The 27,324-nt window shown below is 44.9% G+C and overlaps 1 protein-coding gene across 2 annotated transcripts in view; it reads left to right on the top strand.

Annotated features, from left to right (window-relative positions):
* The first annotated feature begins 7,632 nt into the window (after positions 1-7,632).
* Positions 7,633-27,324, top strand: part of OXSR1 (oxidative stress responsive kinase 1) — a 105,046-nt gene continuing 85,354 nt past the window's right edge. The window contains exon 1 of one of the 2 annotated variants that reach the window (XM_049870710.1): positions 7,633-7,902. In XM_049870710.1, the coding sequence (XP_049726667.1) occupies positions 7,833-7,902 (70 nt within the window). In that variant the 5' untranslated portion in view covers positions 7,633-7,832. The remainder of the gene's footprint in view (positions 7,903-27,324) is intronic. The other variant, XM_049870709.1, reaches the window with a different exon arrangement.

Here is a 27,324-nt window from a genome sequence, read left to right as displayed (position 1 = left end):
AGAGGTGAATAACCCAGCTCCACACTGAGAAGAGAAAGATACTTTTCTAACTGCACCCTAGTCTGTACAGTTTGCCTTGCTGAAGACAGACTCGGCGCTGGCGTAATATTAAATGGAGTTGGTTCCTCTGTTTTCTTGCTCTCAGGCTGTGTCCCAAGTCTTACCAGCTACGTAAGAAGGCCCATCACTGCACTAGCTGTTCTGTAATAAAAAAAAAAAAAATAGCTACCCCAAAACTACTAAATCTTTAAAATTGTTTTTCTTTCTAGGATTTGGGCAGGTTCAATTCTCAGGCCGGGCATTCTGCAGAACACTGTCATATAATTCTTGTATGTGTGTGGGTCAGTGTGGGGTTTATTACCTCATGTCCAGCTAGACACTCTGGGAGGGATAGTACGGGGAGATGCGGGGCTGATTGGATTAGCATTTACCTAAGTGACTGAGCCAGAAAAATCTTCTAAGAGTAGGATAACTCCTTCCCTGTCTGCTGGACGGGGTGTCCAGAGCATATGCTCAGCTCTGTGGTCATGGGAGTCTCCCTCTGTCATGGGCCACTGCCACGCACAAGGGAAGCAACAGCAGTTTGGGAGCAGAGTCCCTTGGATGATGGAAAATGATTTTCTCTTCAGACATACTGCCAGCCATGGTGCATATGGGGAATAGTTCGTAAATGTTTGCACACTGTATTTGGTACAAAAGGATGGTTTTAAAGGGGCCCTGGTGGCACAGTGGTTAAAGCACTTGGCTGCTAACCGAAAGATCGGTGGTTCGAACACACCAGCTGTTCTGAGGGGAGAAAGATGTGGCCATCTGCTTCTGTAAAGATAACAGCCTTAGAAACTCTAAGGGGCAGTTCTGCTCTGTCCTGTAGGGTCACTGTGAGTCAGAATTGTCTGGACAGCAGTGGGTTTGGAAGGGACAGTTTAGTCCTCATTTCTTGGTGTCCTAATATTCCCAGCTCAGTGCCAAGGCGGGCAGAGGCCCCTCTAATTTTGGTAGACCCCACTGGGTGTAAAAGACCTTAGAAATCGCTGAGGAAGAGAAAGTCCTTATTTCCTTGATCTGTAAGAGATTAGGCAGTGCGGTGATATGGGCCACAATGGAGCCCTGGTGGCGCAGTGGTTAAGAAACCAAAATGTTGGCAGTTCAAATCCACCAGCCACTCTTCAGAAACCCTAGGGTCACTATGACTTGGAATCGACTTGATGGCAGTGGATTTGGTTTGTTTTTTACAGGCAGCGAGGATCGGGCAGCCTATGATGAGGATGACGTCAGGCAGATGGTGGTCGAAACCAGTTCTTCCTGCCGAAGCAGATCGGGATCAGACCATCCAGCACACTGCTCAGCCTCTTGGGCTTACTCTGTTTCCACCAGACAATAAATAGCAACTACCCTTACTTGGAATCAACTCGACGGCACTGGGTACCCTTACTTAGAAGCCTGGTGGCACAGTGGTTAAGTGCTACCGCTGTTAACCAAAAGGTCAGCATCTCAGATCCACTGGCTGATCCTTGAAAACACTATGGGACAATTCGACTCTGTCCTATAGGATTGCTATGAATCAGAACTGACTCGACCATGATGTTTTTTTTGTGTGTGGTTACTGAGCATTTAAAGACTGACCAGGCATTGTGCTAAGCATTTCCAGGAACTTCTAGAGGCAATTTTTGTAACCCTTCTGAGTTTGTTTCCTTACCTGTAACACAGGCATCAGGACCTCATGAGGTTATTTTACTGATTAAATTAGGTGTTTATAACCCTTAGCGCACTGCCTGGCACCTAATAAGCACTCAAATCTAATTGTGGCTATGAAGACTTTCTTAGGCTTTAGTATCTGTATTTTATACTATGAAACTAGGTATTATATTCCTTGCTGTCTGAATCTATTCAGTTCCTGAGTTCAGAGAGTGGGGTATACCAAGTTATCACAACATGGGTGTTCAGTTTCTGAGTTTAGGTAGTGAGAAAAACCCACTGCCGTCAAGTGGATTCGGACACATAGCGACCCCGTGGGGTTTCCAAGGCTGTAAATCTTTACAGAAGCAGACTGCCACGTCTTTGTCCTGCAGGGCCGCTGGAGGTAGTGAGGGATGCCTGTGTTTTGAATGTTTATAAACTATACCTGCTGCTCAGAGATTGATGCCCCTGTCTAAGGCTGAGAGCCACCTGGTATAAACGGTTTTATAAATTTTCCTTAAAACGGAAGAAGAGCAGCTCTTTGTTTATTTCCAGACTGTCAGTGTGCTGGCAGGGCTTAAGGGGGGCAAAAATACAAAGACCCTGCACAAATACTTTACTTTCTCCCCAGTGACAGGGTATCACCTACTCCTTACCGGTGACCCACAGCCTAGTCTGAGATATAGAACGTCCATGAGAAGAGAAGACCATCGGTCCATGGCTGCACAGACCAAGCGCCCAGCAACAGTCCGGGTGAGGTGGTGAATGTACATGGCTTCCCTCAGGGCTGGTGCAATCTCAGAAAACGCATGGCGGGAGGGGAGAGGCAGGTGAACCCTCACCTGGACCTGACAGACCAGGTAAGACTCAGATGGGTGGAGCAGAAGAGAAGCGGCCTTCCTGGAAGGAGGCGTGGCCTGAACAAAGGGGCAGAGGGGGGCATAATGAGACCAGGTTGGAGTAGAGTGTGGGAAAGACCCAGGTGGGAGGTCACTTTGAAAGAGGGGAAGGGCAGGATTGTGGGGTGCCATAAACATTAGCAGTGCCTGAGATGTGGGAAAAATCTTTAATTCAAATTACGAAATACACTTCAAAAGAGCACATAAGCTATCTTGCGCACCCAGGTTAAGGACAGACTATTACCTGCATCTTTTAAATCCTCCGTTCGCCCTGCTCCGGCTGCAGCTGCCGCTCCCCACCCCCACAGCTAATCACTAAACTTAAATACTTAAATCGTTGTTTGCTTCCTTGTTCTTAAGTATTTAATACATAACATTTTATTCAGCTGTGCCTACTTTTGACCTTTATGTGAATGCAGTCATACTTTACGTATTTTCTGTTTGTGTCTATCAGCACTGCTCTGAGATTCATTCAGGGTTATCCTACGGAGCACGTTTTCACTGCTGCGCGGTATCGGCCATATGAACGTTTTTACATTCTATGAATGGACATTTGGGTGGTTTCTTTTAATATAACGACACGTGGTGCTATAGGAATTTTTGTGTATGTGAGTTGGGGTATGTGTGTATTTAGGGTACGTACTTAGGAGTGAAATTCCTGGGTCGTAGGGAAAGCACAGGAGCCTTGGTGGTGCAGTGGCTAGGAGCTCGGCTGCTCACCAAGAGGTGGGCAGTTTGAATCCACTAGCCACTCCTTGGGAACCCTATGGGGCAGTTCTGCTCTGTCCTGTAGGGTCACTATGAGTTGGAATTGACTTGAAGGCAATGTTTTTTTTTTTTTTTCCCCAGGGGAAGCCTAGGTTCTGCTTTATCAGGTAATAATACCAAATTGTTTTCCAAAGAGCTTGTGTTACATTTCCAGTAGCAGGATGGAAGTTTCTGTTGCTCCGCCTCCTGGCCCATACTTTGCATTGTTCAACGGGAAAATTCGTAACAGACATCTGACTTTGCTTTTAAGGCTTTTCTTATCCACAAAACCAAATATTAACCATAAAAATCCTGACCCAAACTGCAAAAACCTACCAGAAACTTCTCTAAAGCAATGGCACGTTGGTCTTGTCCTGCTCGAAAAGAATCGTTGTCAAACCGTTACCTCCTGATTGAACTCTCAGAGAGCCTCTGGGCGCAGGTGGCCGAGGGCCGGATTTTCAGCAGTCAAGCCAGAAGTAGAGCCCTGGGGGTGCAGTGGTTAAGAACCTGGCTGCTAAGCAAAAGGTCAGCAGTTTAAATTCACCAGCCGGCGCTCTTTGGGAACGCTGTAGGCAGTTCTGCTCTGTCTTGTCAGGTTGCTGTGAGCTCGAATTGACTCTTTGGCAACGTTTTTTTTCTTAAGGCCAGAAGAGACCAGACATCAGTTAATCTCAAGGTTCAGTCATGGCCGATCTTATGTTTTCCTCCCTCCTCTTCTCTTTATAAGACTCACTGTACCCAGCCGCTTCCAGCCATTTGCTTTTTCTGGAATCAAAATGGTCTCCCTATCTGCACATAGAGTAACCGCTCAGAATAAAACTTTTGTTCAAATTTCGGTGAGTTTTTATTTTTAACAGAATCCTCTTTGTCATTTTTTTTGGTGAGGGTGAAATGGTACCTCGTTTAATCTTCATTTTCTTGAGATTTATGTTTATGGGCCCCCCAAATAATTTCATGTATCAGAATTAATGCATTAGTTCCAGTAGTCTGTCTAAATTGCATTGTGTTCAAACAATACACATAAAGCAAAAATCTCTCTTTACCATGCACCACCAAGACCTTATTCCTTCTATTTACATACATGCAGAAGTCTAATTTATTTTACAGCTTGCTTGTTTGCTTTAATTGTAGATCACCCCGTTCCGTTCCTGTGTGTATAGATCCATCCGGCCATATACAGATAAGGAAGCCCCAGGGACGCAGTGGTTAAGTCCTTGGCTGCTAGCCAAAAGGTCAGAGGTTCAAACCCACCATCCCTTCGTGGGAGAAAGGTGTGGCAGTTTGGTTCCGTAAAGATTACAGCCTTGGAAACTCTGTGGGGCAGTTCTACTCTGTCCTATAGGGTCACTATGAGTTGCAATTGACTCGAGGGCAATGGGTTGGTTTGTTTGTTTTCGAATGTATAGAGTTACCTCATTCTTTGTAGCTACTATGTAGTATTTCATAATATCGATGAATCATAATTTCACCAGTCCCCCCCTTCTTATTTTTTTTAAAGACAGGTAATATTTAAATTTACAAAATCCAAAATGAACAACAGTATATTCCTCCTGCTCCTCTTCCTCAGCCACCTAGCCCCCCTACCTGGGGGCAGCCAAAGTTAACCAGTTGTGCCAGAGAGAGGCTCCATCCTCACCAGTCCCACCTGTTTCTTCCAGTTGAGCACACAGGAGGTATTTCCTGCCTTCCCTAACTTGGGATCAGACAACTGGGCTCTGGCCAATACAGGAAAAAGTAACTTGCAGACATGGCTAGCTTTTGTGGTATTCCCTGTCTCTTTACTAAGCGGCTGGTTGCAGAGGATTCAGGGAGGACCCCAAGGAAGCCCTGGAAGGTAGAGGTACCACAGAATGGAGGGAGCTGGAATCTCTGAGTCCCTGCTTAGAGAGTGAAACCAGGGCCATCTGCATTGGAATCCATGTGCTTGAGAAATAAGCTTTTGGGTTAAACCACTCAGATTTTTGGGTTTTTACTGCAGCTAGCATTAATTACACTCACACACAAGTTTATGTATCCCTACGTAGGTGTTCCACATACTATATACAAGCAATTACCATTACAAATAATGCTACAATAAACACCCTAATGAAGTAGGTTTTTAGACATACTGGATCTCTGAGACGTAGTGTTTGACATGTAACAAGTACCGGTTGTTGTTGGGTGCCATGGAGTCCATTCCAACTCACGTGGCACAGCAGAGCTGCCCCACTGGGTTTTCTCTGCTATAATCTTTAAGGAAGCAGACCACTAGATCTTTCTCTGGTGGAGCCACTGGGTGGGTTCCAACTGCCAACACTTAGGTTAGTAGCCAAGCTCTTAACCATTGAAGCACCCAGGGCTCCATAGCAGGTACCTAGTGCAGGACAAGGAACTAAATTTGATCTTTTTTCTCTGGTTTCTGAAAACAGCCTGGGCAATTAAGGTGATCTTTGCCTTTCTAAAACAGCCAGGCAACACTTAAACACTTGTAAATGACTTGAGAGTGCCCAACTCAGCACCTTGGCCTGGAGCCTCAGAAAAGTAGGGGGCAGGATGCCGCCTCCACCACCCTCCCACCTTCAGAGGTCTGTTGTTTGCCCCTGTAGCCTGCCACATGTGCTTTGGGGGATAAAAATGGCTGGCAGAGGGACCTCGAGGTCCCTTAGCTTTGGTGCTAGGTGGAAGGGTGCGTAGCCTAAGTGCCCATCCCACCTAATTTACCCTAGCTTGCCTGGGGGTAGGGAGACACCTGCAAAAGGTAGACCCGTTTTTGTCCCTCACCCACCATGCCAGGTGGAGGCAGGCATGACAGTTGTCTCCCCCACAACTTCCACAAGCCGGGGGGACCAGCGGCTGCATTTAACTGTACCCTTCGGGTCCCTCTTCTATGGTACGTAACAGGGTATATATATAAGTTTTCTGTCTCTGCCCTCCCCCTATCTGTTATATGCTGTCTGCGGCTTTTTGTAATAAAAGCTACTTTCCATGTGTAAAGAGCTTGGCTGTTAACCAAAAGGTCAGCAGTTCTAATCTTCCAGCAGCTCCTTGGAAACCCTACGGGGCAGTTACACTCTGTCCTATAGGGTCGCTGGGAGTCAGAACCGTCTCCACTGGCAGTGGGTTTGGACCTCCTACAGCAGAGCTCAGCTCAGCGCTCCAGTCTCATCCATAATGGCTGCTATTGTCTGAAAGATGATGGACTGAGCAGTTTCTCACATGGCCCTATTCACGTTGATACTGTCTCTCCCCTTTTTCTTTCCCTCTTTTACTGTGCATGTTCACAGTCTTCAGCTCACCAACTTCCCCGACAGCCCCGGGGGTGGTCAACCTGATAAAATTTAACCACAGTGAGGTCACACAAAGGTCACGGCTCTTGAAACGACCCAGACCAGAGCGGACCTAATCTCACTTGTATTGAACGAAACAAAACTAAAGTCCGTGGCGGGTCCCTCAGGAGGCGCTCACTTGGGCTCCTGACCCCCAATTGAGAATGACCCGAGCTCCGTGCCACCAAACATGCTTCCAGAGAGCGCTGCAAAGACGACTTCCGCCTTGGAAAAAACTGCCACGGGGCCAGCCTCTGGTCCCACTCCGCCCCACAGCCCACGGCCTCCTGGCCGACTTGGCAGCCGTCCGCACCCCAAGGCACCCCACCCAGCTTCCCCCCGGGCCGCCCCACACCCTGCGCAGCCGTTTACACGTCGCGCGCGGTGTGACAGTACGGCGTGACGTCGCGCAAAGACGGCGTCAGGCGAGCGGACGACGGGAGAAGCCCGCAGAGCTTGTGGGCGGGACTAACCTATGACTGACGTCCACAAGCACCCATCGCCTTTCCGATTCCTTCTCAAACGAACCAATGAGCACTAGGATGGAGACGACAACGTGCCCCAGACGCTAAAGGTGGCTCCTCCCCTTCCGCTCGGTCGCGCCTTGGCCTCCATGTTTAATGTGGCTACTGTCTCCGTGCTATTTTCGGTTTTCTTGTGAATTTCTCATGTACTAGACGAGCTCCTTCTTGAGCATTTCTTCCCCTCCCGCGTCCCCGTCCCCCTTCCCGGGCGGGGTTCTTGCCGCTCGCCGCATGCCCCGCCACACTTAAGATGGCGGCCGGAGGCCGACCGCGGCGGGGCGTGACCGGCGCGGTGACGTCAGCACGCTGCGTGCCGGCAGGTGGAGGCAGAAGGGAAAGTTCGGCCCGTGCGTGGGGCTCGGGCAGAGGGCGGGACGGAGGGGCTGGGCCGGGGCGAGGGTGCCGTGGCTGCTGCTGCCGAGGCCGAGGCCGGGTCGGGGTCGGGGCCGGGGCCGGGGTCGGGGCCGGGGTCGGGGTGCCGGCCGCGGAGGAGCAGGAGGCGAGGTCGGCCGGAGCCGCGAGCCGCCGCCGCTGTGCCGCGCTGGTCGCCGCGGCGGGCCCCTGAGCCGTAGCTGTTTCCGAGGCGGTCGGTGGGCGCGGCGGCGGCGGCGGCGGCGGCTGGGGGCGGGGAGCGGCTCGGCCAGGAGGCGCGAGTACCGGGAGCCGCTGCCGCCGACATGTCCGAGGACGCGGGCGCCCTGCCCTGGTCCATCAACCGGGACGACTACGAGCTGCAGGAGGTGATCGGTGAGCAGGCGCGGCTGAGGGCGCCGTGGGGGGCGGCTCGCGGGGCCGGGGGGGCTCACGGGGCCGGGGGGGCTCACGAGTCCTGGGGGGCGGTGGGGCTGGGGGCTCACGGGGCCTGGGGGGCGGCGGGGTTGGGGGGGCTCACGGGGCCGGGGGGGCTCACGAGTCCTGGGGGGCGGTGGGGCTGGGGGCTCACGGGGCCTGGGGGGCGGCGGGGTTGGGGGGGCTCACGGGGCCTGGGGGGGTCACGGGGCCGGGGGGGCTCACGGGGCCTGGGGGGCTCGCGGGGCGCGTGCGGGGCCTGGGGGACTTGTGGGGCCAGGGGGGCTCGTGGGGTTGGGGGCCTCACGGGGCCTGGGGGGTTGACGGGGCGCGTGCGGGGCCTGGGGGGCTCGCGGGGCCTGGGGGGCGGTGGGGTAGGGGGGCTCACGGGGCCTGGGGGGCTCGCGGGGCGCGTGCGGGGCCTGGGGGGTTCTCGGGGCGCGTCGTGGCAGGTGTTGGCACAGGCGGCAGGTGTGCCCCGGAGAAGGCGAGCTGCAGGTGCGGGACAGGCCTCGGGGCGGGCGAGAGATGGGCGCCGGGGGCGTGGGCACAGCCCTCCGGGTCTGGACTGGTTGGGGGCTTCGGCTCATTCTCGCACTCCTGCCGGGCCCCTTGCGTGCCCTCGAAGTACCAGGCACTCTATGAGCAGCGTAGACTCGACTTCGGACTCCTGGAAACTACTACCTAGTCGGGGAATCAAAGCAAAACAAAAAACCCCAAACTCGTTGTCCCGGAGTCAATTCCGACTCATAGCGACCCCATAGGACAGGGTAGGACTGACCCATAGGGTTTCCGAGGAGCGGCTGGTGGATTCGAACTGCCGACCTTTTTGGTCAGCTGCTGAGCCCTCCACCGCTGCGCCACCAGGGCTCCCTAGTCGGGGAAGCAGACGTGAAATAAACGCACAAATGAAAGAATTAGAGCTTTCGGCAAGAGGTGAAAAGAAAGTGTGCTGATAGTCACCTGGTGATTGGTTTGGGGAGATGTCAGGGAAAATAGGTTTTTCCAGGCGCTAACAGTTAAATTGAGCCCTGACAGGTGACAGTGCCTGGGGAAGATTTTCCCACTGAGGGGCGAGGGGAGAACTGGAGGGGGTTTAGGACCGCAAAGAAGACTGGCCAGGATGGGGCGGTGAGGGAGGGCCAGGACCCTTGGTGAGGATTTTGGGTTCTTGTTTCAACTGTCTTTGGAAGGTTTCAGGCAGGAGTGTTACATGAGCTGATAGATCTGGCCATGTGGTGTGAAGGGGTGCAGGGACCAGAATGCCCACAAACAGGGACTGTGATGGAGGTGGGGCCCAGGGAAGGGTTGAACAGGAATAACCCAGTGACTTGGAAATCAAAAGCGGGTGGGTTTAGCTGAACAGGGTCCTTTCCTCTGACGGAGCAGACCCCTGTGTTGGAGGAATCCTCTACTTTGTGAATCTGCACCCTGTGCAGAAAAGTGAGGTTAGCTTTATAGTGAAGACTGGCAGATGTTTCCGCAGCTGCCTTGGGGCTCTGAGTAGTCATGGCGGTGTGTCTGTTTTAGAGAAATTTTATCAAATTTCTTTTTTTTTTTTTTAACCTTGTCTCTTGTTTTAAAACAAACCTGGGCTAAATTTTCCCTGAAAGACTTCTTTTTTTTTGTTATCCTGAAGCCACTCCCTGGGCCTGTGTTTTGCAGTGTGTTGGGTCTTTGACAGGTACTGGTTTGGTTCTAACATCAACTAGCAGGTCTCTGTGTTGATGGATTGCTTCCGGGTCCCTCAGTCAGGGGCTCATATTGAAGAAGGGGATTAAGTGGGAGATTCCAGAATGAAGAGTGAAGAGAGGGGGCCCCATCTTTGTTTTAGAAGAGAAATCACGTTTTCTTTCTTGGTAGGGTGTGCGTCTTTCTGGTGGTGGCTATTCTTAATACCTTTACTGGTAAGACGGTATAGAATTTCAGAGTTGGCAAGGGCTGTAGGGACTTAGCGATTAATTAGTTTGGTGTCCTCAAACTGGTAGTGTGTCGGTGGGCATAGAAGACTCTCTCAGTCCTCTGAGACAGAGTTAGCTTTTCATTGTTTCTCAAAGTGGTCTGTGTTCATAAAAGGTTAGGAGTACCAGTGTGATATGACCACCTTCTTAAAAACGAAGAAAACACTTTATTGGTGTATGGTTAAATACCAAAAGATTCACTCATTTTAAGTGCAAAATTCACTTCTTTTTCATGTATTGACTGTGTTACGCACCCATTGCGATAATCCAGTTTTAAGAGTATTTTACCACTCCAGTGACATTCTTTGTGCCTGTTTAAACTTAATTCCTCTTCCCACACCCAGCCCCGGTCAACAACTAATTTACTTTCTGTGCCTATAGATTTGACTTTCCTGGACATTTCATATAAATGGAATCAAACAATACATGATTTTTTGTTTGGCTTTTTTCATTTGTCATAATTAAAAAAAAATTTTAAACAGCTTTATTGTGTTATAATTTACTGTTAATCCACCTGTTTGAAGTACTCAGCAATTTTTACTAAATTTACAGAGTTGTTCAATCTTGACTACAATCCAATTAAAGAGCATTTCCATCATTCCAGAAAGATGTCTCATGTCCATTTGCAGTCACTCCCTGTTCCTACCCTCCACCCAGGCAGCTACCGTGCTGTTCACAATTTACTGATCTACTTTGTCTCTATAAATTGGCCTTTTCTGAACATTGTGTGCAGACCAAATCGTATAATATGTGGTCCTTTGTGTTTGGCTGTTTTCATTTAGCGTAATGTTTTTCGAGGTTCATCCCTGTAGCATGATCAGTACTTCATTCCTTTTTATTGCCAACACCATTTAACAGACATTGGGTTGTTTCTCCTTTTTGGCTGTTAGGATTAATGCTACTATAAGTATTCATGTGTAAATCTGTGTGTGAATATGTATTTCATTTTTCTTGGGTGTATAAGGAGCAGATTGTTGGGTTGTATGATAAGTTTATGTTTAGCTTTTTAAGAAACTGCCAAACTCTTTTCCAAAGTGACTGGACCCTTTTGCATCCCCACTAGCAGTGTACGGGAGCTCTCGTTTCTCTACCTCCTGGCTGACATTTGTGTGGTTTTTTTTGGTAAGTGTCTGTGTAACAACACTGCCATTTCAACATTTCTTGATTATGCGATTCAGTGACGTTTATTACGACCCTCGTGTTACGCAGCCAGTACCACTCACCTTCCAGGACTCCCCATAACCCTTGGTAGAAGCTGGGTGCTCCATAAGCAGTGGCTCCCTCCTTCTCGGCCCCTCTCATCCTGGCAGCCAAACATCGGTGTGTGTACGTTGGCCTAGTCTAGACATTTCATATAAGGACCATACAATATCTGCTCTTTCGTGGCTGGCTTATTTCACTCAGCATGTTTTCAGGGTTCATCCATGTTGTAGCATGCGTCAAGACTTCATTTCTTTTTGTGGCTGAGTGGTATTCCATTATATCTACCACATTTTGTTTATCTGTTCACCTGTTGATGGATATTTAGGTGGTTTGCACCTTTTTGCTGTTGTGAATAGTGGTGCAGTGAACGTGGGTGTACAGGTATCTGCGTCCCTAGGAGTGGAATTGCTGGGTCATATGATGGTTCTAGGAAACGCTAGTGGTGCAGTGGTTGAGGGCTACGGCTGCTTATCAAAAGATTGGCAGTTTGAAACCACCAGGAGCTCTTTGGAAGCTCTGTGGGGCAGTTCTACTCTGTCCTATAGGGTCAGTATGAGTCGGAATTGACTCGAGGCAGAGGGTTTTTGGTTTATGATGGTTCTGCGGAGTGCCTGGATCGAGCAAATGCTGGCTGAAAAGTTAGTGGTTCGACTCGCCCAGAGGGGACTCAGAAGATAGGCCTGGTGATTTGCTTCTGAAAACCCTATTGAACAGTTCTACTCTGCACACATGGGGTTACCCTGAGTCGAAATTGACCCGATGGCAGCTAACAACAACTTCGTGATTCTACATTTAGCTTTTTGAGGACCTGCCGAACAGTTTTCCACGGAGGCTGTGTCATTTAAAGTCTCAGCGAGCGGTGGGTGAGGATGCTGGCTTCTCTACATTCTCTCCAACAACCGTTGTTTGCAGTTTTTTTTCTTGTCATAGTGGTGAAGGAGTATCTCATTTTGGTTTTGATATGCATTTCCGTAATAGTTCATGATGTTGAGGATCTTCTCATTTGATTATTGGCCATTTATCTTTCTTCTTTGGTGAAATGCCTGTTCAAGTCCTCTGCTCATTTTTTGATTGGGTCGTCTTTGTTGTTCAGTCGTAGGAGTTATTTATATATTCTGGATACTAAACTTTTACCAGATAAACGATTCCTCCCAATTTCCCCCCAGTCTGTAGGTTGTCTGTTCACTTTGTTGATCCAGTCATTTGATGAACCAAAGTTTTTAATTTTAATGAAGTCTCATTTAGGTTTTGTCCTTTCTTACTTTCCTGTCTCTTTAATGACCTAGTTTTCAGTATACAACTCCCTTACTTTCTTGGTTAAATTTATTCCTCGGTATTTTATTATTTTGGATGCTTTTGTGAGTGGAATTGTTTCCTTAATTTCCTTTTCAGAATGCTCATTGCCAACGTGTAGAAACCTTATTGGTTTCTGTGTATTGACCTTGTACTCCGTCCGCCACTTCGTGGAATTCATTTATTAGCTCTGGTAGCTTGCTTGTGGAATCTTTGGGTTTTCTGTATATAGGATCGTGTCCTCTGTGGAAACGGGCTAATTTTATTTTTTCCTTCCTGATTTGGGTACCTTTTATTTCTTTTTCTTGCCTGTGTTGTCTGTCTTTTTACTTGTAGCCATCCTAGTGGGTGTGAAGGTCCTTGAGTGGCACAGACGGTTTGGGATCGACTACTAACCACAGGTTGGCAATTTGAACCCACCCGGCAGCGCTGTGGAGAAAGGCTTGGCGATGCGCTTCTGTCAAGATTACAGCCAAGGAAACCTTATGGAGCGTTTCTACTCCAGTGTAACACCTGGGGCCTCAGTGAGTCAGAACTGACTCTGCTGACGGTGGGTTTGGTTTTGGTTTAGTGGGTGTGCAGTGGTATCTCGTGGTCTCGATTCGCCTTTTCCCCGATGACTGATGATGGTGAGCGTCTTTGCAAGTGCTTATTAGCCTTTTGTATATCTTCTTTGGTGAAATGTTTATTCAAATCTTTCCCCGTCTGGGTTGCCCGTTGAGTTGCTTGTCGAGTAATAAGAATTTTATTAACAATGTATGTATATATACATCTACACACACATATACGCACACATGTTATATGTTATATATGTATTATATATTATTCTGGATATGTGTATGTTATTCCTTGTCAGATAAATTATTTCAAATTTTTCTGTCATTCTGAACCTTCTTAATTATGTCCTGAAGTGGAGAACTTCTGAATTTTGATGGAAGTTTAACTTATTGCTGTTGGTTTTGAATTTAAATTCTTACCTAACTCAAGAGCATGAAGATTTTTTCCTGTGTTTTCGTCAAAACGGTACACCTTTAGCTCTTACATTCAGGTCTCTTGATGTATTTTGAGTTGTTTTGTGTATGGTGCGAAGGTGACCCACCGTATTTTGTAGATGAAGATGGGAGAGAGAGCGCCTAATACCGGTGTCTTACTCTCCTGTGGACTAACTCAGGATCCTTCCTCCTGCATCTGCATTTGATTGGTTTTTGGATATAAACTGGAAGGTGGTGGTCATAATCCCACAGATTAAGGGACATATCCTTACAATGAAAAAAATCTGATAGGAGCAGAAATTTTTAGATGACCCTTCTGGATGTAGTAGGAGTTGTTCTCTTGTGTGTATCCTATTTTGTAATTTTTTAAATTATTTTTTTATATAATTTTATTTATTTTGTTGTTGATGAGACTATACACAGCAAAACACACACCAGTCAGCAGTTTCTGCATGTACCATTTAGTGACACTGATTACATTCTTTGAGTTGTGTAACCATTCTCATCCTCCCTTTCTGAGTTGTTCCTCCCCATTAACATAAATTCACTGCCCCTTCAAGTTCCTGTCTAATCTTTGGAATTGCTCTTGTTCATTTGATCCCATGTGGATAGTTCTTAAAAGAGCACAGTGCTCAAGGCAGACATTTTTCACTAGTTGAACTATTGTTTGGTTTTGAGAAGACGGCAGTTTTAAGGTTTAAAGATTATCTCAGGGCAGTAGCTTCAGGGGTTCATCCAGCTTCCACGGCTCCGGGAAGTGTGGCGTCCCTGAGAATTTGAAATTCTGTTTTGCGTTTTCCCCCTTTTGATCAGGATTCTTCTATGGAATCTTTGATCAAAATCTTCAGTAGTGGTAGGCTCCATCCAGTTCTTCTGGTCTCATGGCAAAGGAGGCAGTTTTTCATGGAGGCAATTAGCCGCACATTCCATGTCCTCCTCCTATTCTTGACTGTACTTCCTCTGTTCTTCCAGGTGAATAGAGACCAGTTGTAATAGTCTATAATTTTTTAATGTTCCTTCATTCATTAGTTCCTAAAAGTTCCGTCTTCTACTCTAGTCCTCATACCGTTTCTCTCACTCTACGCTGTCGTTAAAAAAAAAAGAAAAAAGTTGTTCTTTGAACTACAGCCTAACGCAAATAGCAAGGCTCAATAAAGCAGGGTGTTCTAACTTTGTTTCCATATCAAAATGTTTGGAACACACATTTTGTAATAATCTATAGATTTCAAAATGAATCCTTGTGATTTCTTCAGGTACACTCACTTTTTCGAGAAACATATTACTGGAGCCCAGAAAAAAGGATTTAGGAGATGATCTAAATGTTCTGTTTTTGAAGGATTATATTCTAGGGAAATCAGTGTAATGGTGCTTCCCTCGCCATCACACCATACACATTTATTGGAACTCCAATGTTTTCCCATATGCTATTTAGCACCGTATTATTTGTGGGATTGGCTATTTTTCACATTCTGTTTTATTCTCCCTATTTCTGGTAAAAAGCCAGGAGAAAGAAAAATCCCTTCTTAGTGACACATTAATTCAAAGGATTTTCTTTAAAAGAATCCTATGACCTTAAGCAAGCATTGGCAAGATGTAAAGTTCTTTTTAAGTATGATTATTTTTAAAAGCTGTTATTATTTTCTCCATTAATCTTTCATCTCCTCAGTGTTTTTGAGCTTCTTTCTAGCCGTTATTTGCATTGGAATTTCTAAACAGGTGTTGTGCCATGTGTTAAGAGTAGGGGCTTTGGGGCAGGGCTTCAGACTGGTTCTTCCTGGTTCAGTCATGGCCAGGGAAGCAAAACTGGAACAGACCCGAACTTTTAAAATTTGGGTGAACCAGAATGAGAAAAATTATGAGCCAAAGCCCTGTTGGAGACCTAATCTCCCTCCTAGAAAACAAGGGCAGCGTATGCTGCCTGTTAGAGCTTGAGCAGAGCTGAAGCCGCAGTGCTCTGCTCAAAGATGGCGGCCGATTGCGCTGCTCTGAACGTCACTCTCTGCAGACTTCTCTCACGCATCAGGCCCCTGAAAGGACTCGCTAGCCTCTTCCGAGTCTTCCATTCCAGAGCTTCCCCTGGAATTTCTCCTGTTCCGGTTATTGTTCCAGATCACAGGAATGGCACAAATTCTGGTCTGTTCTGGTCTTGCTTTGTTGGCCATAATGGAGCTAGTTTGAACCAGTTCAACCCCTGCTTTGGGGTTAGACTGATCTGGCTTTACCTCTTACCTACTAGCTATGTGATCTTGGGCAAATTATGTAACTGGTTTTAGTGTCAGCTTTTTATCTGTAAATGGGGTAATAGTAGCTGTGTAATTGGGGCTGTTTTGTGGATTAAGTGTAATTGTTTATGGAAAGTAGTTTATATTAAATGCTTCATAGGTGGCAGTCGTTACTGTCTTTTTTTTTTCCTTTCTCCTTTTCTCCTTTCCACTGTCCTTATGGGTCCCAATTTTTGGTGTTGCCATGAAATATGGAATACTGTGTGGTTATGATATTATAAAAGTTAAATATCTTGAATCTATTTTAGTGTGTATTGGAACACCACTGCAGCTTTCTTTCTTCCAGGTTGTATTCAAGTTTAGATGGAGTTAGGGATTTATGGTGGACATAGAAACAGCTGTGTAGGATCCCACCATGTGTGGTATTGTCAACAGCATAGTGTGACAGCAGGGAGAGAAACCACACTGGCAAGGGCTTTGCCATTTGGTTTTTGTTGTTCATCTTGAAAAGTCTCTGTAAGTACTTACTGTTTATCTCAGACTAGAATTAGAAAATTGTTCACTAAAATTTGTTTTTAAGCCCAGAAGAACTAGATGGTGCCCAGCTGCAACCACCGACTACTTTGACAAGGGATCACAATAGAGGATTCTGGACAGACTGGGAGAAAAATGTAGAACAAAATTCAAATTCACAAAAAAGACCAGACTTAACTGGTCTCACAGACACTCGAGGAAGCCCTGAGACTCTGGCCCCGGACACCCTGCAAGCCCAGAACTGAAGCTGCTCCTAAAGTCCACCTTTCAGCCAAATATTAGGCAGGCCTATAAAACAAACATTAACACACGTGAGGAATGTGCTTCTTATTCTTAGTTCAGTCAAGTACACAGGACCAAATGGGCAACACCTGCCCATAAGCCACGATGAGAAGGCAGGAAGGGACAGGAAAACTGGACAGCGAATGGACACAGGAGCCTGGGGTGGAGAGGGGGAGAGAGCTGACACATTGTGGAGAGTGCAGCCGGTGTCACAAAACAATTTGTGTCTAAGTTTTTGAATGAGAAACTAATTTGCGCTGTGAACTTTCACTTACAATAAAATTTAAAAAAAAAATTTTTGTATTTAGTGGGGTATGACTCGTCTAGCTTTGACATTTGGTGAAGGCAACCCACTGGTTTTACTCTCTGCTCACTCCCTGCTTGTACATTTTCTTCAGTTGTTCATGAGCCACGCATCTTCATGTCTGAGTAGTGGTTTCCCCTAGCCCTCTGAACCGGAGAGACTTCGTGTTCTGTCAGTAGAGTGAGGTTTAGTTAATGGATTTCCCCTTCACTGGGAGACTCCACTAAGGCCACATCTTCAGTGAGGCCAGGGTTAGATGCAGTGAAATGCAGTCCCTCTGACACAGCCTCCTAGGGTCTCATGGCAAAGGAGCAGTTGTCCATGGAGGTAACGGGGTTGTGTCAGAGGGATTGCATTTGTCTGCATGTAATGGAAAACAGGAATAATAGGGGCAGTGAAATGCTTTTCCCCTTATGTAACAAGAAGACTGGAGGTGTCAGCCTAGGTGCCCCCAGGAGCTTGGTTCCTCATTTTTCGCTCTCTGACATGGATTGCCTTACACTTATTCTGCCAAGGTAATGATTCCCCCTCTAGCCTCATGCTTGTGTTCCAGGCAGGAAGAATATGGCAACAGGACAGAAAGTACGTGACAGCTGAGGTTGCTCCCTTTCAAAGGGCATTCTCTCCTGGAAGCCTTACTCAGTGAGTTCCATTTCCATTTTATTGGCCAGAACTGTGTAATTTGGGCATTTGCAAAGGAGGCTGGGAGGTGATTTGTGGCTGAGTGCGTTGTTTCTTCAGACACAATTGATGAGGATTCTCTTGTTAAAGAAATGGGAATTTTATGTCGGAAAGGCAACTCATAAAGACACTGGTTTCATTTTTTAGGTGAATTAAGTAAAATAAGATGAATAAATTATTCAGGTGAATAATTTAACCGGACACATAGTGATCAGTTAATAAATATTAGCTTTAATCTTATGAAGGATTTTGCTTGCCAATTGAGAGCATGGTGTTCAAACATCATTTTCTGGTTTCTAGGCCCTACTCTGCCTCCTACTAGCTGTGTGACCTCATGCTTACCTTTGCTTATTTGTAAGCTAGGGGTAATAATACCTAACTCATGGGATTATTGTGAAGAAAGGTGAAAGCAAATGTCAGCAAAGAAAGTGCCCAGCATGATACTTGGCACACCGAGTCAGTACTCGCTGAGCACTGATGGTTGCCCTGGTAATAGGGAGATAATGCCAGTGGAGAGTGGGCTATTTTTGTGTTTCTTCTGCCCCAGGTGAGTATTTTATTTCCTTCAAAGTGCATTCCACTTTTTGATTGATTAATCTGTTCAACAAATATTCACTGAACTCCTGTTATGTGCCATACACTGGATGCTGGGGATATAGCAGAAAAACATATCCCTGCCTTCGTGGAACGGAGGTAGGTTGCAGTTTTAAATTGCTCAAGCAAAATAACTAAGAAGGTGACATTCGAAGAAAGACCTGAATGGAGGAGGTGAAGAAGTGGATGGGGGTGGTTGTCTGCAGGAAGTTTGCCCCCAGCACTGAAGTAGAAGCATGCCGAGGTGGGTAAGGAACAGAAAGGGCTTGAGGCTGGCTGCAGCAGAGTGCCCAGGCAAGAGGACTAGGCGAAGAGGTCAGACAAGTGGTGGTGGTAGGGACAAATGGTCCAGATTGCATGAAGCTTTGTAAGTCATTGCAGGAACTTGGCTTTTGCTTTTGAGTAAGACTGAAAGTCATGGCAGGGTTTTGAGCAGAGGAGTGATGTGATCTGACTTATCTTATGAAAGGATGTCTTGGGTATTACGTGAAGAGTAGGTTTGTAAGGTACCACAGGGGCAGGAAAGGCTGCCTAGGGGAGAGTAGTGGAGGTGCTGAGGGTGGTCAGATTGTGGAGGTGGCACATTGTGAAGTTAGAGGATTTGTGCTAGATTAGGTGGGAGAGGAAGGGCAGCCAACATGGTTCCATGATTTTTGGCTGGAGCATCTGGAAGGATGGTGTTACCATCCGCTGGAACGGAAGAGCGAGCGGGTGATTCATCGCAGAACCACCAGGCTGCTTGAGTAACTGCCCCGAACATATGACAGTGCACCTTTATTTCCATCTCCATATGGAGAAAATAGCATGATTCTTAGGATGGTGACTTTTCTTACCGCTGTGTCTCCAATTCTAGGAGCCAGTGTTCAACATGACTCTGATGAGAGCCCTTATTTGGAAAAGAGTTTACAAAATCGTAAATTCCTGTATTTTCCATGGTTCAGGTGACAATGCCTTTAGTCACCTGTCTGAACAGTCTGAGCTAGCTCCTTTCTATAGTCAATGTAAAACCTTACTAAAGAATAATTAAAAACATAATCTTTAGAATACATATCTGTTACGGTGATGGCTAAGGAACCCTGGCGGCACAGTGGTTAAATGCTTGGCTGCTAACCGAATGGTCCTTGGTTCGAACCCGCCAGCTGCTCTGCAGGAGAAAAGATCTGGTGATCTACTTCTGTGAAGATTTCAGCCTGGTAAACCCTATGGGGCAGTTCTGCTCTGTCCTACAGGATGGCCATGAGTTGGAGTCGACTCGAGGGCACACAGCAACAACATGGTGATGGCCAGCCAAATTTTGGAGGAAATTCTCTTCAGTTGATTTGATTAATTTACTTATTTTCCTCATGGCTAGGAATAATACCCATTTTTTTACTTTTTTTTTTTTAATTTCTGGGTCTGATAGAGACTGAAATTTTTTTTTTTAGTTCCCCAGTGCCTTTGGCCAGCTCCTTTTTTGTACCAAGAGGTAAAGAGTTAGCCAGTTTGAAGCATTTCGGGAGAAGGCGTGTGCGTAAGTCTGTTACGCCGTCCTGCTGTGTGGTGCACACTTAGCTGCAGTTGAGGGACTAACTGGAAGAGGACAGAAGGGTGGAGGAAGTGCTGGTGGGGGGGCTGGTACCTCCAGGTCCTTCAACAGTGTGAAATAGTCCAGGTCAGAGGTAGGGTATTTTGTTGGAAATTGTTCTGGAATTTTCATTGTTCTTCACACAGGCCAACAACGCATGCTTAGTAGAGGCGTCAAGGAAGTAGCTTTCACAGTTTGAACCATCCCCAAGAGATGCCCGTGTGTTTAGACTGAAGTTAAAGTTTTACAGAATAACATTGGCCCTTGTATGTGCAGTTCATATTAGTGTTTTCTACTTGATTCTGTTTACTTCAGGAAATGATGATAGAAACCCAGTGAATTCACTTGTAGTTTGAAAAACACAGCGTTAAAGAACTTGCTTTAAAAAAGGAGAGATGAAATATTGTTTCCATTTGTATCTCTAACCCTTCTATGTTAGTAGATTTTTGGAAAATATTAGAGAACAGGAGAAATAATTTCAAGTAAGATTTTAAGATATCCATTCCTGCCTTAATTACATTATTTATTGTTATTTTCTATAATTTTTTTCTAATGAAAGAGCATCATTGGCTATTCTGAATTAGTGGTGTTGAATTAGGTTTTTTTTTTTTTTTTTTGCCATTTCAAATAATTTTATTTCACACTGTTCATAAGGATAATATGTATCTTTATTGGCATATGTATTTTATTATTGTAAAAATACATTTACTACAACATTTGCAATTCAACATTTTTCAGAAAGTAGAGAGTTTTTGGAAACCCTGGTGGCGTAGTGGTTAAGTGCTACAGCTGCTAACCAAAGGATCAGCAGTTCGAATCCGCCAGGCGCTCCTTGGAAACTTTATGGGGCAGTTCTGCTCTGTCCTATAAGGTCGCTATGAGTCAGAATCGACTCAACGGCAATGGGTTTGGTTTTGGTTTTAGAGAGTTTTTACTACATTATCGTAATCCTTCATGTTGGAACCTTAAAATACTTTTCAATTCCTGGAAAATATTTTGACATTTGTTTTGGGAAGTTCATATGAAGATTAATGAAATTGTTACCATCGAAGAATTGGAGCCTGCCAGTCTCTTTTTATCTTCAGGTGTGGGACATGTTAGCAATTTGTCTTTTCGTCCGTTTGTTAAATCACACCAGAACTTAATATCATGCTCCTAGGGAAATTTGTTAAATAAATGAATCTTTGAGTGGAAGAAAGTTACTTTAGATTGGTAAATACCTAGGCCTGGTGTTTCATGATTATTGAAATTTGATTCTGTGTTTAGTAATGACTAGGAGTTAAAAGGAGTCCCTGGGTGGTGCAGTTAAGCGCTGCTGGGCTGCTAACTGAAACGTTGGCGGTTGAATCCACCCAGAGGTGCCTTGGAAAAAAGGCCTGGCTTTCTGCTTCTGAAAGGTCACAGCCACGACAACGGTGTGGAACACTGAAACACTTGGGGCCGCCATGTGTTGAAGTTGACTCAACTGCAGTTTTTTTTTTAAAGGAATTAATAATAACTATCCTAGCCCTGGTAGTGCAGTTGGTTAAGAGCTCAGCTGCCAACCAAAAGGTGGGCAGTTCATATCCACCAGCCATTTCTTGGAAACCCAATGGGGCAGTTCTACTCTGTCCTATAAGGTCGCTATAAAATTTTTTGCTTAGAAATTTAAGTTTCAAAGCTCCAGTGCTAGACTGTCATGTACAGTAAAACCTGTGAAAGCTGAAACCCGTGTAAAGCGGAAACCTGTCAGAGAAGGAAAACTAAAATATTTTTCACTAATAGAGTGCAATAAAAAGGGATAAGACTGCACCCTGTCAAAGCGGGAAAACTTGCCAGACTTGGACCAACAAGTCAGTCCCTGGAGTTCTGGCTCTCAGGGGTTCCCCTGTGCTGCTCTTAGATAAGCTGATTAGCTCATTTATCTCAATAGCTGATTTTATAGGCTGCTCAGTTATAAGGTCTTAGTAAAGTCTCTTCTCCTAAGTGACTCCTCTCTGTGGGAGAGTCTAGGTAGCATTTCGTCCAGAATACTGAAAGCCTGTTAGGTTTTACATGACACATCGGATTAGAGCTGCTTTCTCTTCGTGTAGTTGGTATGGCAGTACTTACAGCTCTGTTTCTTTCCTCATACCCTCTTAAAACAACATTTTGGTGAAATCCCTTTTTATTTGGGAAGAGGATGAGAGAACGAAGAGGAAGGGGGACAGAATTTGCACATTTTTCCTTTTTTAGTGCTTACACTTCATCTCTATCCAAGGCTGCCTATTTGTACAGGAGAACTAAAGTCATACCTAATAATTAAAGTGTTGAAGAAGCTACAGTTTTAATGAGTGAGTAGAGGCGGGAAGCTGGTGGGGATAAAGACACAAGTATTTAGAATCAAATTAAGACCTACCCTATGCCAAGTATTTGAGCAGACACGGAAATGTTTTTTTTAACAGTTTAAGTGTTTAACAATAAGATAAAGGGTAAGTAAATTGACAATAGCAACTTTAAAAAAAAATTTTATTGTCCTTTAGGTGAAAGTTAGGAGCTACGGCTGCAAACCAAAAGGTCAGCAGACTGAATCCACCAGCCGCTCCTTGGAAACCCTATGGGGCAGTTCTACCCTGTCCTGTAGGGTCACTATGAGTCGGAATCAACTCAACAGCAATGGTTTTTAAAATTTTTTTAGGTGAAAGTTTACAGCTCAGGTTAGTTTCTCATTCAAAACTTTTATACACGTATTGTTTTGTGACATTGGTTGTAGTCCCCACAATGTGACAGCACTCTCCCCCTTTCTACCCTGGGTTCCCTGGGTCCATTTATCCGCTTCCTGATAGCGACCATTTTTTGAGCACAGCTGTGATCCAGGCACATAGTCCGGAAACAGAAACTCACCCTGCTGATTAAGTAAGTGGTGGAGCTGAAGGCTGCGTCTAAGTCTGGTTCCCACGGAGCTACCTGAGGTTAGGTGAGTTTTGAGTGGGCTTTGAAAGGAAGGCAAGGTATGTAGAAAGCTGGGTGAATGGTATACGAGACCAAGTAAAGTACTGCTTTGTCCTCAACTTCACCGCGTCTGGGAAATCAGTTCACTTGTTCAGTTGTCCTCAGGGAGTACAGTATCAGGTAGCTGCTGTGGTTTAGTGAGCTGAGGAGTGGTGTGTGAAGATTATTTTATTAAGGGTAGAGGATGGATTGAGGCCTAGGCAGGTTTTTTTCTAAACAACCCACAGACCTCAGATTTTATCAGTTATACATGCGTTCATTTGTATGTGTGTATAGTTCTATGTAGTTTTATAATGCATTGCCTCGTTAACTACCACCAAACCCAAGATACAGAACTGTCCCATCATCACAAGGCTCCACGGGCCACTCCTTTATAGCCACAACTACCCCCGCTCCCCATATCCCTAACCTCTGGCAACCACTACTCTGTTTTCCATTCTATAATTTTATTATTTGAAAAGTGTTATGTAAATGCAATCATAAAGTATATAACTTTGAGACTGGCGTTTTTCACTCAGCAAAATGCCCTTGAGGTTCACCCAAGTTATTGAGTGCATCATAGTTCTTTTGATTGCTGTAGTGTTCCACGGTACAGGTGTGTACTACACGTTGTTTGACCATTCTCCTGTTCCAGGTGATTTAGTTTGCTGTTCTTGGCTCTTTGGAATAAAGCTCCTGTAAGCATTCATGTACAAGTTTCTGTATGAACATAAATTTTCATTTCTCTGGGATAAATACCCAAGAGTGCAGCTGCTGGGTTTTAAGGTTAAGTCCATTTTTAATTTGAAAAGAAATAGCCAGACTTTTCCACTGTGGCTGTACCATTTTACATTCCCCCGGTAGGTAATTCTGAGTGACCCAGCTTCACCACATCCTTGCCGTCATTTGGTTTTGTCACATTTTAAAAAGTTTTATCCACCCTGATAGGTGTGTGGAGATATCTCCTTGTAGCTTTAATTTGCATTTCTCTCATGGTTAATGTTGTTGAGCATTTTTTCATGTCCTCTTAGGTGAAATGTCATGTCTTTTGCCCATTTTCTAGTTGGAGGACTTTTTATAAAGTGATTAGTTTTGAGAGTTTTAGTTTATTTTTTTAGCATATCCTAGATACAATTCTGTCAGATGTTCATCCTCTTTATAGGGTCTTTTGCAAAGCAGACATTTTTAGTTTGATAAGGTCCAGTTTATCAGTTTTTCCTATTAGAGATCTTGCTTTTAGTGTCGTGTCCAAGAACTCGGACTAGCCCTAGGTCTCAAGGATTTTCTTCTGTGCTTTTTGGGAAAAGTTTTAGTTTTATGCTTTACGTTTAAGTTTGTGATCTGTTTGTGTAGGGTGTGAGGTTTAGGTTGAGGTTAATTTTTGCCGGTGGGTTTCTTAATCGCTTCAGCACCAGCTGTTGTAAAGGCTATCCCTCCTTCCTTGGATTGCTCTTGCACCTTTGTCAAAAATCATTCGAGCATATTTATGTGAACTCATTTGTGGGTTCTGTATTTCATCTGTGTGTCTGTCCCTCTGCCAGTATCATACTGTCTTAATTACTGAAGCAATATAATAAGCCTTCGTGTCAGGAAGAGTGAACCCTTGAACATTTTTAGTCATGAAAATTGTTTTGGCTCTTTTTGGGTCTTTCCCTTTCCATATAAATTTTAGAATGAGTTTGTCTATGTTCACAAACTTTGCCAGGATTCTGCATTAAATCTGTACATTAGTTAGGGGGGTATTGACACCTTTACTATCCAGAGTCTTCTAAACCATGAACATGGTACGCCTATCCAATTATTTAAGTCTTCTTTTTCTTTCATCAGTATTTTGTAATTTTCAGCTTACAGAATCTGTACATGTTTTGTTAGATTTGTACCTAAGTCTTTCTTTCTTTGTCCTCCCCCACCCCCTCCGGAGCAATTGTAAATGCTAATTGTTATTTTGTTTTCCACTTGTTTCTTGTTAGAATGTAGAAATGCAGTTGATTTTTGTGTGTTGATCTTGTATCTTGCAACCTTGCAACTCGCTTATTAGTTCTAGGAGTTCTTTTTTTGAGACTCCATGGAGATTTTATATGTACATACAGATAACTGTAAATCGGAGTAGTTGTATTTTTTCCTTTCCAATCTGCATGTCTTTTACTTCTATTTTTTGCTTTATTGCACTGGCTAGGACTTCCAGGACTATATTGATTAAGAGTGGTGAGAGTAGACGTACTAGGCTTGTTACCAGTCTTAAGTGGAAAACATTCAGTCTTACACCACGAAGTGTGATGTTAGCTGTTGGGTGTTGAATGGTGCTGCGTATTGTCAGATGCTTTATCTGGGTCCATTGATAGGATCATTTGATTTTTCTTCTTTAGCCTGTTGATATGATAGATTTTATATATATATATATCTATATATATGTTTTTTTTTTTCCAAATACTAAAGCTGCCTTTACATACCTGGAATAAATTCTGCTTGGTAGTGGTGTATTTTTTGCTGGATTCAGTCTGCTAATATTTTGTTAAAGATTTTTTGTGTCTAAGTCCATGAGAAATATTGGTCTGTAGTTTTCCTGTGATATCTTTGGTATTTGTATAGGTAATATTCATTTCATATAATGAGTTGGAAAGTGTTCTTTCCTCTTCTATTTCTGGAAAATTTTGTATAAAATGGGTGTCAATGCTTCTTTAAATGTTTGGTGAAATTCTCCAGGAAACCATCTGGGCCTGGGGATTTTTTCAGGAACTCATAGATTACAAATCCAGTTTCTTTAATGGTTGCAGGGCTATTTATGTTACCAATTTTATCTTGGCTGAGTTTTAGTAGTTCGTCACTTTTGAAGAATTCATCTCTTTTTTTCCGTAAATTGTTGAATTATGAGCTGAAGTTGTTCGTAGTATTCCCTTACCCTTGAATTTGAAATGAAATACATGTAACATAAAATTCATTGTTTTAAAATATACAATTCGGTAGTTTTTAGTATATCACAGTGTTTTGCAACCATCCCCACTACCTAATTCCGGAACGTTTTTATCATCCCAAAAAGAAATCCCATACTCATTTAGCAGTTGCTCCTTATATCCCCCTTTTCCCAGCCCTTTGGCACCCACTGGTGTACTTTCTGTGGGTTTGTCTGCTTGGACACTCCGTGTAAATGGAATTGTGCAGTATGTGACCTTCTGTGTGTAGCTTCTCTCACTTAGTGTGTTTTCAGGGTTCATCCCTGTTGTATTAGGGATCAGGTTTTGCTCGTTGGTCATGGCTGCATCTTATGGCTTCCTGAGACTCTCATTTTTTCCAGCCTATTTTATTTTTGTTGTTCACATTGAGTAAAGTATTGCTTTGTCCTCAACTTCACTGATTCTATCCTCTGTTAACTCCACTACTTAGCATATCCAGCAGTTTCTTTTTATTTCAGTAATTGTATGTTTCAGTTATATAATTTCCATTGGTTTGTTTTTTATAATTTTTATTTCTTTGCTGATATATTCTGTTGTTTCAAGAGAATTGGTAATCGTTTGTCAAAGCATTTTTATGATGGTTGCTTTAAAACTTCTCTTAGGTAGTTCCAGCTTCTGCTTCATCTCGGTGTTGGTAGGTTGTCTTTTCTCATTGAAGTTGTGTTTTTTCTGGTTTTTGGTGTGACTTGTGAATTTTCAGTTGTATCGTGTACATTTTGGATATTCGATTCTTCTATTATGGTAAATATATATGTAACAGAAACATTGGCTATTTCAGCAATTCTTCATATGTACAGTTGGGTTATTAATTGTGTTTGTCATGTTGTTCCACCGTCACCCTTACCTGTTCCCAGGTTTCCCATCGCCCTTCACAGAAATTCACTGTCTACTAAGTGTTGTATCCTCCCTCCCCGCTCTCTTCCACCCACCCCTGGTAACCACTAGTGAACTTTGTGGTCTCGATGCATATGCCTATTTTAGAAGGAGTCCCTTGATCCTGTTTGAATCCCCTGTTTTAGCAGAAGTCCTGGGTGGTACGAGAAGTTAACGCGCCTGGCTGCTAACTGAAGGGCTGGAGGTTCCAGTCCACCCAGAGGTGTCTTGGAAGAAAGGCCTGGTGATCTGCTTCCGAAAAACAGCCACTGAAAACCCTGTGGGGCACAGTTCTACCCTGACACACACGGGGTCGCCGTGAGTCGGGGCTGACTTGCAGCGACGGGTCCCTACCGAGGTTTAATGTGTAGGTCCTTGTTTACTTTGTGAAATGATAAGTCCTATGACATTTTAGTTTCAGAACGCAGTTTTCTTCTGCTGTGTTCTTTTGGCGCTGCTGGAGATTCTGCTTGATGTTTACGGGTGCCACCGGGGCGGACTGTTGGGTGTGGGGCCCAGGCTTTGCTGCTGCTTAGGGCAGATCAGCTCCGCGTTGTCCCAGGCGTGTGACAGGGACCTCACTGCCATTGTGGTGGATCTGGCCTGCTGTGTGAGTTGTGGGCTGGAGATCCCACTGATGCTTGATGCCGTGGTGGATTGGGCTCCCTGCTGTCCTGTGTGGGTATTGGGGGTTGTATCTCCTTAGGAGGTCTCCACTAAGAGACTGCTTCCTCAGGCTTTGACTAGAGACAGCAGGCTTTTCCTTATTTGTTGTCGTTGTCTATGCCTGTTGGTGCTTCCTGGTGCCCAGTCCAGGATGTACAGGAGATGGAAGGAAAGCCACGCCCTCCCTGTGGTGCTGTTCCTCAAGCCCTGAGGGCCCTGGTCAGCCTGCTGTCTTCTCTCTGTCTTTCAGAGTCCTTTTATGATTGTCTGTGGAATTATTTCTAGGGTATTCACTTGTACTTAGAGGGGAG

Source organism: Elephas maximus, chromosome 27 (assembly GCF_024166365.1).
Source record: "Elephas maximus indicus isolate mEleMax1 chromosome 27, mEleMax1 primary haplotype, whole genome shotgun sequence".
Lineage (NCBI taxonomy): Eukaryota > Metazoa > Chordata > Mammalia > Proboscidea > Elephantidae > Elephas > Elephas maximus.
The sequence above is the reverse complement of the archived record's forward strand: the minus strand, read 5'-3'. Positions and strand labels throughout refer to the sequence as shown.